The sequence below is a fragment of the Alosa sapidissima genome, chromosome 1, assembly GCF_018492685.1.
Source record: "Alosa sapidissima isolate fAloSap1 chromosome 1, fAloSap1.pri, whole genome shotgun sequence".
NCBI classification, from domain to species: Eukaryota; Metazoa; Chordata; class Actinopteri; order Clupeiformes; family Clupeidae; genus Alosa; species Alosa sapidissima.
In genome coordinates this window covers 28,786,594-28,798,914 of record NC_055957.1, presented here as the reverse complement: position 1 = coordinate 28,798,914, position 12,321 = coordinate 28,786,594, and the positions used below count along the sequence as shown (strand labels likewise).

At 42.7% G+C, this 12,321-nt stretch overlaps 1 protein-coding gene across 2 annotated transcripts in view; it reads right to left on the bottom strand.

The window, feature by feature from the left end:
• The window catches only part of uggt1 (UDP-glucose glycoprotein glucosyltransferase 1), a 30,794-nt gene that overhangs the window by 14,566 nt on the left and 3,907 nt on the right, over nt 1–12,321 (bottom strand). For both annotated transcript variants that reach the window (XM_042098872.1, XM_042098881.1), the window contains exons 9-20: nt 12,134–12,234; nt 10,662–10,761; nt 8,749–8,809; nt 7,401–7,492; nt 6,413–6,563; nt 6,105–6,224; nt 5,822–5,907; nt 5,575–5,710; nt 5,100–5,231; nt 2,672–2,836; nt 2,166–2,286; nt 1,204–1,302 (exon numbers count right to left, since the gene is read on the bottom strand). In XM_042098872.1, coding sequence (XP_041954806.1) covers nt 1,204–1,302; nt 2,166–2,286; nt 2,672–2,836; nt 5,100–5,231; nt 5,575–5,710; nt 5,822–5,907; nt 6,105–6,224; nt 6,413–6,563; nt 7,401–7,492; nt 8,749–8,809; nt 10,662–10,761; nt 12,134–12,234 — 1,364 coding nt within the window. The remainder of the gene's footprint in view (nt 1–1,203; nt 1,303–2,165; nt 2,287–2,671; nt 2,837–5,099; nt 5,232–5,574; nt 5,711–5,821; nt 5,908–6,104; nt 6,225–6,412; nt 6,564–7,400; nt 7,493–8,748; nt 8,810–10,661; nt 10,762–12,133; nt 12,235–12,321) is intronic.

Sequence of the window (12,321 nt, the reverse complement as noted above, 5' to 3'; positions counted from 1 at the left end):
GGGCCTAGGGCCTGTTTGTAACACGTCATCCTTCATAAAACCAAAATATTCCCATATAACAGACATGCTTTTCCTTTTAGTCACCAATTCCTCTTCACCCAAGTGTAGCCTACCTCGCTCGACTCACTATCTTCAGCAATCACGACTTAGCTCCCGCCTCAACACCTAAAACACCACACACCTAAACTGGTAGGGACGGGCTTCTAGGGCAGCATGACCGCATCGGCTTGGTAAAATATGTTGACATTCAGAATGTGAATACACCATAGACTGTATGGAATGCGCACGGCACAGAAAATGTATCGAAATTTATCGAACATTAAGTAATCTTTGCGGTATGTCCATCGCAAGCGTTGATGTCGATATAGATTTTTTATATATATCGTGCAGCCCTAATATCAGGCATGACATTCCAGGACAGGCAAACGCTAAGATAACAGCCATGAAAGACAGGGGACTCAGATGTCAAACAAAGAGGAAAAACAGAAAATAAGAACTATAACATCTATAAACAACTATGCGTGTAATGATTCTGATTTTAGTCTGTTGCAACATGCCTTTTCGTCTATAACAAATACAGGGAAAGAAATGGCTAAGGGATTACAGTCGAGATCCCTTTCTCTCTCACACACACACACACACACACACACACACACACATAGGGGTGGTAGTGTGTATGGGCATGGTTCATTAACATCCACATAAGCGCAGCAGGAACGTAATGAATCCATTGGTCGCGGACGGTGCAGGCTTCACTTATTAGTCACGTTAAACACACGAGACTAGATGAGTCAAGAGCTTTTAAAGGGCTCAGGCAAGAAGAGGCAATTACCAAAAGATTCCCTGGAGGACATGCCTTTAATAGCACCACAAAGAGAAAGAGAGAGAGAGAGAAACAAGAGAAAATGAAAGATAAAAGGCCTCATTTAGGGGGTGCACTGCAGAGAAAGTGCTGTTTAAAAATAAGGTCTGACAAATCTCAATGCAACAGTACAGGGCCCTTCACATTCTACATGTCTCTGTGTATAAGAGTGTGTGTGTGTGTGTGTGAGAGAGAGAGAGGGCCAATGGACTGAGCATAGTGACTTTGTGTGTATGTGTTGAGGGACCAGGTGATAGAGGATAATACATCTATCATCAAACTCTCATTGCGTCCCAGAGTTGGCGATTTCACATGGGTATCGGTGTCGGCTCTAGCCTTACCTTTCTTTGTCATGTAGTTCATGCTGTTGGCCACCGCCGTGTTCTTCTCTCTCGTGTCCAGGAAGAGGAAGCGGGCGTAGTCATCGATGAAATGGTTGTCTGGGGTCAGAAAAGTGAGAGGGGAAAAAAACACAAAACTGTTGGAAGTAGATTTACATTTGGGGAATACATTTTTGGTTTGTTTTTGACCTGTCCTCTCTGATTCATGGTATTAGTTACTGTGAAAAATAAATGGTTATGAATGAAAGTTTCATTCATAATTCAAATTCATGCTTTTGGATCCTGATTTGTATTCATGGCTGGAACAAATAGGCAATGTAAATTCTTCACTTCTGTCTCCCTCTCAACAAACAGATTTTTACCCCACACTACCAACAACACATTTCGCTCTGAATTCCAATGCCAGGGATGGTCCCCAGTGGCCTTCCAGCGGTACAGCTCTTTCAAAAACACAATCCAATCTTCCCAGGGCAGCCCAGTGTAAATCATGTGCATTTTATGAATGAGGTGACAAAGGAACAAAATCAGCCGTGTGATAATGGGGACCCGAGCAGTGCTGAAAAGAAACAATTCCAAACGTCTGCAACTCTGCATGCTCCTGTGATTTTGGCCACAGACTATCAGTGCTCTTCAAACCCCAACTTACTGAGGGATTTGGAGTAGTTTACACATTTCACTCAGCCTTAATGCTTTAATTTACTCACATTTTACCTACAGTACTAGTCACTTACTGGTACTTAATTTAAACAATGCACAAAGTCACTCAGTGAACAAAGTGTCTGGGGTGTGAACTAAAGCGACATGTGGGAGCATTGAGCTGATGCACTGATGTCTGAGCTTAGGGTCTTGCTCATTGTATTCAATTAGCAATACAATCCTCATTACTAAAATGATGGCAGGGTGGTATAATGGCAGGGTGGTATAATGGCAGGGTGGTAGGGTGGGATGAGGTGGACACTCACTGGTGTGGGAGAGGTCCAGGTGGTGCCTGCTGGTGGACAGGATCCTGGAGTTGATGCGCGGGACCACATTAGGCTGGTTCATGATGAAGTCCACCACATCGTGGTCACTGGCCAGCTCTCCCTAAGAAAAGAGAGAGAGGGAGAGGGAGAGGGAGAGAGAGAGAGATTGAGAGATCACATTTACACTTTTTACACATAGCAGAGCCTTTGCCGTAGCCTCCAAACACCTGCCAATGATATTTAGTCACATTTTGGCATGGCTAGTGATAGAGGACCGCTTTATACACATACTTGGAAATTCTATCTACTAGGTCTTTGACAACATGAAATGAACCATCCCAACATAACTTTATTTGTTTATCATAGGATATGACTCAGACTAAACCCTACAGACTATCATCTCCCATCATCCCCCAGACCATAATTTTCTGCCTGCCGTCCCCAGAACAGATTCATGCATATTGTTCATGCATTGGCCGCCCTGCCTGTGTCTGGGTGGGACTCACCAGGTAGACGGCCCTCTGGAAGAAGGTGGTGGTCTCCAGGATCTTCTGCATGGTGACCGTCTCCATCTCGTCTGGGTCTAGCTGCTCTCTCTGGTAGGGCATGCCGTTGTACAGCACCACCGGCAGAGGTCCCACACCAGTCTGCTGAAAGTAGGCCTTACCCTCCTGAAGGAGGGCACATGGGCATTATACCAGACCAAAGGAACCCTACAAACAACAGCTCTGGCTTAAAGACCACAGTCTCTCAAAGCGATCAATAAACACACAACTGGTTGTGGTTTAAAAAAAAAAAGACACCGCATTAATGCACAAAAAATTAAATATAGAAACGACTGATGACTCTGCAGAGGAGTTCTGAGAAATCTCTGCTTTAGAACTCAATCACGGGTCAACAAAAACATAATTAAAGATGCGGTTGATTCAGCTATTGACCATATTTCATTGAAGCAGTAAAAGCATATTTACAGATCCACTGATTTGACCAGAAAACAGTGGCGCCGCGTTTCTAAGTTGCGTTCTCTTAGCTGCTACATGAAGTTGATTGATATTTTTACTCCTCTCAATATGTAGTTGTAGAAAACAAGATGGGAAATCACGGATTCTGTCAGAAATGTAGTACTAATTCACTTATTGCCTCTCCTCGGGTTATTACCTTGCTAGGCAGTTTGTAGTGAACTGTTTTACCTTGCTACATCAGACGTGCTTGTCTCAACATTTTCTAAGATGGCATGACTTGATATTCTACTCTTCTCAATATGTAGTTATAGAAAATATGATGTGAAATCACATATTATGTCAGAAATGTCATTATTGCATTTCAGCAGTTAGTTACTAGGTGAAATGTAATCTGTCTTTATCTTGATGCCAGCCAGGCAATCAGATTTAGGGTAGCTAAACCCATGTGTAATAAAATGACTTTTCATACTTAATATTTTTGAGTTACTCAGAATGCTTCAATAGTTTAGGCTACCTCTTCTTGTGTATGTATGTGCACACACGCACGCATCTGTAGTTTTGTGATTTTATTTTTTAAATTAATAAAGGTATTACATTTGTATGATTTTACTGTTGTTTCAGATGGAGGATGACAAGACGTACACAGACCTCCTTGCAGGCCTGAAGAGGTAGCTGACTGCTGATGAGCTTGCGCTCACAATGTTGAAGACCATGTGAGGATGGAGGAAGAAGGTATAGATTTAGGTGGCGTGCGCAGGGTGGTGTAGACTGCCACTAAAACACTGAAATAGACTTGTTATGTTGTTTTTTATATGTTGTTGTCCCAGGCATATGTGGTTTTTACCAACCGGAACGGGTGGGAGGTTGTGCTTAGTAGGCCGTCGTATGCAAACACACAGTGCAGGGGCATGGGACGAAGAGACCCCAGAACAGTTTCACAGTTTTCTGGGATTGATCATTGACATATCCCTTCCCATATCCTTCCCTCCCTAATATCCATTGCTACTGGGGAACCAAGTCTCTGAAGGGATCAGGGAGCGTTGACCAAATGAGAAATACGTATTGTGTACACTTTTTCTCCATTGACATTGCCGTTGTCAGTAGTTTCTTATTATTTCAAGTAGGGCTGCACGATATATGTAAAATCTATCGTTATCGCGATATCAACATTTGCGATGGACATACCGCAAAGATTACTTAATTTTCGATAAATTTCGATACATTTTCTGTGTACATTTTCTTTCGTTATCGTTATAGGATCAGAAGATATCTGTCTTTCACTGTAAGGCTTGTATTTCATGATTTGCATTTAGCAAAAGCCCCAGACAGCAGCAGAGAGGTAATCAGGATTCGTTATTTGTAAAAGTTGTTTAGCCTACTTCGTTGGACTGTGTGATCGCAACACCTTACTTTCACTTTCTGCTGCACTCGGCATGCCGGTAGCCTAATAACGTGGGATGCGCAGCGTATGAGGTTGGAGAAAAACATGAGGTGGAGAAAAACATTAAATATTTAAATATCGCAAGTTATATCGTTATCGCAGTACTCAATAATGTTATCGCATATCGCATGTTTTCCTAATATCGTGCAGCCCTAATTTCAAGTTTGGCAATGCAGAATCTGGCAGTAGTAGTTGGAGCAGCTGAAGGCGAGACTGAAATTTTGACGGAAATGCCTGCCAGCTATGTATATCCCATTGATGGTATGTATTATACTCAAGAAATAAGTTTTTTTGTGTAAGGTCATCCAGCACCAAAAATAGAATGTTCGGCACGGGCACGAAAGGGCTAAAGATGCTGTTGATTCAGCTATTGACCATATTTCATTGAAGCAGTAAAAGCATATTTACAGATCCACTGATTTGACCAGAAAACAGTGGCCGTGTGCCATAACACTAACGAACAGCAGCCTGCTGCAGTCACTGAGTGCTTTAGAATGCGGAGTCCGACTCAGCACTGGTGGTGTCGCTCACCTTCCTGTTTTTGTCGTAGGCTGAGTCAGCGCCCAGAATGCTGGAGACCTCCACATAGGGGTAGCTCTTCTCCAGGACCCCCACCACGTGCTCCACCTTCAGATTCCCACCCTTGGGGACCCTGTTCAGCATCTGGGGGGGGACACAGCACACACACATCGCTTTAGTGCTGTGCTCAAAGAATGCATTCAGTTCAGTTCAGTCCTTCATATGCAATCTTTAAGAAACAATGATCATACTGCAAATATCTTTCAAATATCTAAATTCATTTACATAGCGGTATGAGCAACTAATATTGTCTTCAAGAATAAAGCTCAAGGACTGAAACATGTACGTCAGGTAATCAATTGCAACAGCATGGTGTCATATACTGCACAAAAGTCATTTTTAAAAAACGTGAAATGTGAGTGCATGTGATGTGGCTTGATTCTTGTGAAAGCTTGATGAAGTGATCCACTTTTGTTTGCAGACTTACACTGATGATGGCATCAAAGGCTTGCTGGTTGTCCACCTCATCAGCGATGTAGTTGAAGGCTCGCAGCATGGCGACTCCAGCATCCTGCATGCCGTCCACGTCCTCCTCATCATTCACCACAAACACCAAACCAATCCTGCACAACAACAACAACGCACATGCCATTGAGCTAGGTGTCCAGTATCAGCACACTCCATCCATACACGTACTCCACCCTTCAGAGAGCCCAGCCTGTGGAGACACTGACCTCAGAGGGATGTTGTTGCTGTAGAACATCTCAGCCACACTCAGCAGCTCTGCAGAGTTCTCCTGGTTGGGGTCCAGGATGATCACCTGCGGTGCAACACACACACACGGAAGCGCACACACACACATTATAGCCAGGCTGATGCTGATCATTAATCTTGTTGATCTTAATCTTTGTTGACAGGTCTGTATTATATTGACCATCACAGTAACTACAGTCGCAACCCTCATACTCTCCCTGTTTACTCCTTTAAAGCAACATACGTCAGTAGTGTTGTACTGACCAGGTTGTGGAAGTTTTTGCGGATCTGGCGGATGACTCCAGGAAAGGTGGGCCGCAGCAGCTCCTGGACGTTGTACGGCCACCCGGCGTACCTCCGATCCGTCTCCAGGTTATTGATCCACTGCAACGAGAACAAAGCATTCATCCATTTGTCTGAATTTATCATTGCAGCTGCCTTGTTATACCACAGATTGCACACACTGTCCATCTCTGGTCTATAGATGTAGGCCAGGTTATTGATCCACAACAAACAAGGAGAGAGTGTGCGTTTATGTGTCCTGCACTGTCCAGGTCATGGTCCAAACTCACATTGATGGCGGGGCTGCGGATGTCTACGGCGTAGTCGGAGTCGGAGGGCTGGACGTTGAGCTTGAGAATGTCGTGGATGAAGGGCGTATCGATGAGCAGGCTGCGCAGACCCTCCATCACCCGAGCCTCGTTACGCAGCACATCAAACACACTGAGGGAGACACACACACACAGCGGCAGAATCACAAACAGACACCACGTCACAATTATTACCACAATAACAGATGCCGCATCACAATCATATTCATAGACACCACAAGGACAACCACAATCAGACAGCATGTCATATTCATAATCAGACATGGTGTCACAATCTTAATCGCAACCGTGTCTCAATCATGATCATAATTACACACCACATCACAATCGCGTCACAATCATATTGACAATCAGACACCACGTTGCAATCATAATCACTCACATACTCACACAGCATCACAATCATAATCTCAGACAACGCATCATTACTATGATCACAATCACAGACACCACGTCACAAACATAATCATAATAACAGATATCACATCACAATCATAATCACAGACACTGCATCACAAACATAATCATAATAAGGGATGTGACTGTATAAGGACTGGCATTAGCTGGGTGAGGCATTAGTGTGTGGGGTTGTGCTAGGATGAGCAAGGTACAAGTGAGTGCTGAAGATGCCGGTATGTGCATAACAATTACAGCCACAGACAAGATCTTCATTAGGTGTGTGAAATGTCTATGAGTGCACGCGTGCGGTAGTCTGGGGAAAGCTAGACTATGGTGTGCTGCAGTTTCTCCACTGTCTGAATAATTCATCCAGACAAGAGTACGGAGAGTGGTCACGCAGATTAACGCCGCGGTGGAACAGCCATCCACACTTGCAGCCGCCGGCCCTGACATGCGCGGACAGAGCGAGTGGGATAGTGACTAATGAATGCGTCACAGAATAATAACAACGTGACAGGAGCTGTGGCCTGTATTTCGCAGTGCTGCTGACCTGAAGATGTCCTGCGCGTCCAGGTCAATGTGGAGGCCGTTGATGAAGAAGGCCGACTCGCCTGGCTGAAGACCCAGAGTGCCTTTAAAGAACTGAAGAAAAGAGGAAAGAGAAGAAAACTATATCAATGATGGCTGATCAACCATACCCCTACATTTAATGCCATGGAAACTGCTGTAAAATTGTCTTTAGATAGTTTTACTAACTAAAGTAACAGTAAAATAACACTTTGTGATTAATGGAGTAAACTAATTAACTAATACAGAAAATAAAAAAGAATTACTTCTAAATAGACTAATGCCAAAAAACTTCATCCAGACATTTACCCATAAGGACAGTGTTACAGAATGAGCTATTGACATCACTTAACTAATCGCTGCAGGAGAAGCACAAGTGGAGGACAACTAGCACTAAAGACGGATCGGATATGTGGCAAGTTGTGGACTCGGCAGAGAAACATGTGAAAAAGAATTGTGTGGCCAAATCAAAAAAGTGGTTTTCAACAAAGACATTACAACAAAGCATTGAAAGGAAAGATGAGAACTGCAACAAAATATGCAAAGACACTCTGGTAGCACACCAGTAAAAGCGCCTTAAATTAATGGGTTTGCAAATAATTGTATGGAAACCAAAGCCAAGGAGATCTATAATTCTGCCAGACTGCTCTGAGCCTGGGGGCTTTTGTGTATGCGAATATTACAGCATTTTCCATTCTCTTGTTGGTTAGTTTGCAAATCCAGCCTCATTACCGCAAGATAAATGCCATTAGGGGAGACAAAAAAAAACGAAAAAGAAAAAGAGAGAAAAGGAGTCCATTTGTCATGTTCCATGTTGTGCAATTACTGTACAGGATGAGAAAGAGGCCTATTACATGCCCTCATTACGGAGGCAATGAGAAATGACTGCAGTCAGTAAACGCAACTGCTAAAACAATGAAGGAAGTGTGTCTATAGGAGTCACAGACAAGTTAATTACTCCATCCGTTTCTCTCTTTCTTTGGCTGACAAGCGCTGATAGGACGTGGACCACAAGTTGAAAAGACAGGGGAGGAGTGGAGGGTGAGAAGAGGGTTGTAGACACACAAGAAAAGAGTGGCCGTTTGTTTTGCTTGTGTCGCATGGTGTGTCAGTGAACTAAGTCAAAGCTTCTTGTCAACACAGATGTTTCACAAAATGTCACTGTTTGCGTGCCCTTAGAATGTGTTTGTTAACTCATTTGCGAGAAAACGGCAACAATGTTCTTGACTGCTCCTCTTGCCACCGTTTCAATGTGCCAAATGTAGGAGTCTACACAGCACAAACATACAGGGATCACTGGCCAGGAAGTTCTTAAGGTTTCAACCACTAACCTTCTGGTTTTCTTCAATCTCTTTACGAATCTCCGCGCTCACAGCCGTCTTGGTGATAGACCTGAGGAGGCACAGTAAAAAACAAATCCTCCCATCAATCCCTTCACAGAGACCTGAGGCCTGGTCCTACCCAGTGCCCTCAAATTCAGTTGACACATGGGAATACGTCACTTTACATTTCAGTAGATATCAGTCATGGTTTCAGATCTACCTCTACATCCTCTATATTTACTTGTCAGTCTACGTATTTGTATATACGGTAAGTGAATTTATTTATATTTGATCAAATTAATAGATTATCTATTTCTATTGTAGAGTTAACTATACAAGTTTAACATGTCTCCACAATGGGCTGTTCCGCTTGGTTAACTCAAAACACTGACTAAGTTAGCTGAAATATTTTTACTCCCTGGTGTTTGAACAGTTTAGCCTTGGAGCGCTAAACAGTTGCGCCCTTGTCTGAATCTGCTGAAGAACACTATTATCATATTTGCTGACAGGACAATTTTTTACCCCAAGTTAATTAAACACACTCACTTTTTTATCATTATTACATTACAATTAGGCACAAAGCATGAAAAACTGTCCAGACACTATTTTATGATTAAAAATTCCAAACACATTTTTTTCCCTGTTTCTGTTTCATCTTCGTCAGCAGATGATTAACAACCAATTTAAACAATTTTTTTACACAGTCTATTGTCTGACCTTGATAGATGGCGAGCAAATTAAACACAAACACACAAATACAAACAATCTGCTACACAGCAGCCCTCTATTAGTAACCCTACCAACTGGAACATGTGTAGTAAGACCTTGAGGGCCCACGTCTTGATCCTGTACAGATGGCTCTGCTATATCTCAGCTCCATCATGCCATGAGCACTGAGACAGACTGGTGGCCTGAAATTGCCTCCATTATAAACCAGAGAAGAAATTCATCCAATGGTTGGAGCTACTAGAGTCTTCTCTAGAGTTATCAAAAGGCCCATGGGGTAGCTAGCATAAGGTGTATAAACAGTAGCACAATATCCATAATGTAGCTAGCACGAGACCCATGGTGTATATAGCTAGGGTTGCAAAATTCCGGGAATTTTCTAAGTTGGAAACTTTCCATGGGAATATATGGGAATAAACGGGAATTAATGGGAATAAACTGGGAATTTTTAATATGGCAAGTCTACAACAGGGAACTTAAATGTAGTGGACAAAACCCTATCTTGCAGTCTAATATTAGTTAAAACAACCTGATTTAATGCAATTTCAGTCGAATTTCTACCCTGCACATATGTCAATCACATGCACACAGCAATCGGCATAGGCTGCTAGACATAAAGGAAACCTATGGTGCATTTATATGCATGGGGGAAAAATGTTCCAACCAATCAGATTTTGTTGTTGAGTGGTGTGGTGCATCTTGGGCAGTTCAGTGTTGCTAGTTTAGCACGCTAGTAAACCATAGGCAGAGAATGGGATTCCCGCTAGCATGCTTTGTATGCTAAGCTTAGCAAAAATACGAACATACAAATCATACTGCTCATTACGAAACAAAATGTTAATGTTTGTATATGAAACAGTTTGTATGAATTACCCAAAATTCCCATTAAATTCCCGTAAATTCCCATTAATTCCCATAATTTCCTTTAATTCCATGATAGTTTCCAATTTTGAATATTTCCAAAATTCCCCAGCTTAACTTCCCATGGTAAGTTTCCGGAAAGTTTCCGGAAATTTACTGGAAATTTTCCGCGCCTTTACAACCCTATATATAGCACAAGATTGGTAATGTAGCTAGCACAAGACCCATGATGTAGCCGGCACTGGCCCTATAGTGTAGTCATTGTGCATCGTGGGACTTATGATGGAATTAGGTTGAGACCTATGGGCATGCCCTAAATATTTCCCATAGCGCACCTGGCCTTGGTGGGGAAGTTCTGGCTCAGATCCCTCATCACGGTGAGCGCGTCAGCTGCTGGTGCTGCCAGGATTCGTGCTGCCGTCTGGAAACTGAGATCTGAAAGTAGAAAACCGTGAGAAGAAACCGTCAGCACAAAAAATAAAAAAAAATAAAGTGATGAAACAAAAACGATCCATCCCCTGTGGGCTTCCTTCCATCACCACGGAGCTCAGCCCCAGCACAGAAAAGCAAGCTGTGGGACAAAGCCAGCCAGCCAAGCAGGGCAGCCTCACCCTGATAAAGCTATAATGAGCCCAGAACCCCAGGAGAGAGTATGTCTCGGTCTGCCTACAGCATTCACATAACCAGTCAGAGGTGCTAGCGTAACACCCACTAATTAAGACCTAGGGAATACTGTAGGGCAACTTGGAGGAGAACACCTCTCCGCATCTAGTGCTGTAGTACAGTTGCACACGTGGAAAACATGCAGGAGGCACATCTGCACATTCTTTACTACACAGTCAGTGTGGGAAACCTGTAGTAACTTCAAATAAATGCTCCAAAAATCAAATACTTTTACTAAACTGAACATTTACATGGTAAATACTTCAAAACACCCTATACTTCCTTTAAAGTGGCCGCGTGGTCTTTTTGTGATACTCATTTGTGACCCTGCAAGGCGAAACCAGTCGTTTTGGTCAAATTTACAAAATGAAGTTAATGTACTCACATGAACGGCCATTGACTAAGCTTTGCAAAGATATCGAGGGTATTGCAAAAAGTATCGCTAAGATAACTGCATCCAAAGTTGGCATGGTTTTCCTGTCACGATTCGCCAGAAGAGGAGAAAATCACCTTTTTAAAGGAACACGCCACCCAATGTCAGTAGTAATATATGTTCTTACCTTAACTTTCACGAGTTGAGTCATACCTCTCCCGTGTCGGTATGTGCACTCAAGCGCTCTGGTGCGCGGTGCGAATGTGTTAGCATGTTGCTATGCTAGTGGGCTCAGACGTAGCCATAAAGGGTGGAAGATAGCAGTAATCAAAAACATCCACGTTTTCCCTACTTAAATACAGTTGCATGAGTAGTTGATAAAAATGTGTAAGGTCTCTCAACATGAAACGTGGCGATTTTCCAAGCAAATAAACAGGAGAACTACAATGTGTGGCGCAATAGCACTTGGGAGTACTTCAACCTAGCGTAGTAATATTAATTAATATTAATAGTCATTCCGTGGACAAACGGAATGACTGCTAATATGTTTAATCTTCACCTAAATAAAGTCAGGGTTTAACAGTCAAAACCTATGTTTATCCATGAAATTTGTTCACAATATGAAAGTGTAGACTGTATACTGTCGAATTATGCAAAAACGTGAAATTCAACATTTTAACCCGTACGTTTGTTTATTGTGGATTTTTTCAAAATAGCACTGTGCGCAAGACAACTGGTTTCGCCTTTAAAAAGGAAAGTTGGATGACCCACCTTGCATCTGCCACACTTTGAGGGGAGCCATTTCATTGGTGCTCTCTACCAGGTGCTTCCTGAGTTCTCTCAGCTGTTCCTTCAGTTCAGGATACATAGTACTGTGGGACATCAACAAGACAAACATGAACCGGAAAAATCTGTAGTCTGTCTCCGTTAAGAGATCTGCACAATGTAAAATGTAGATT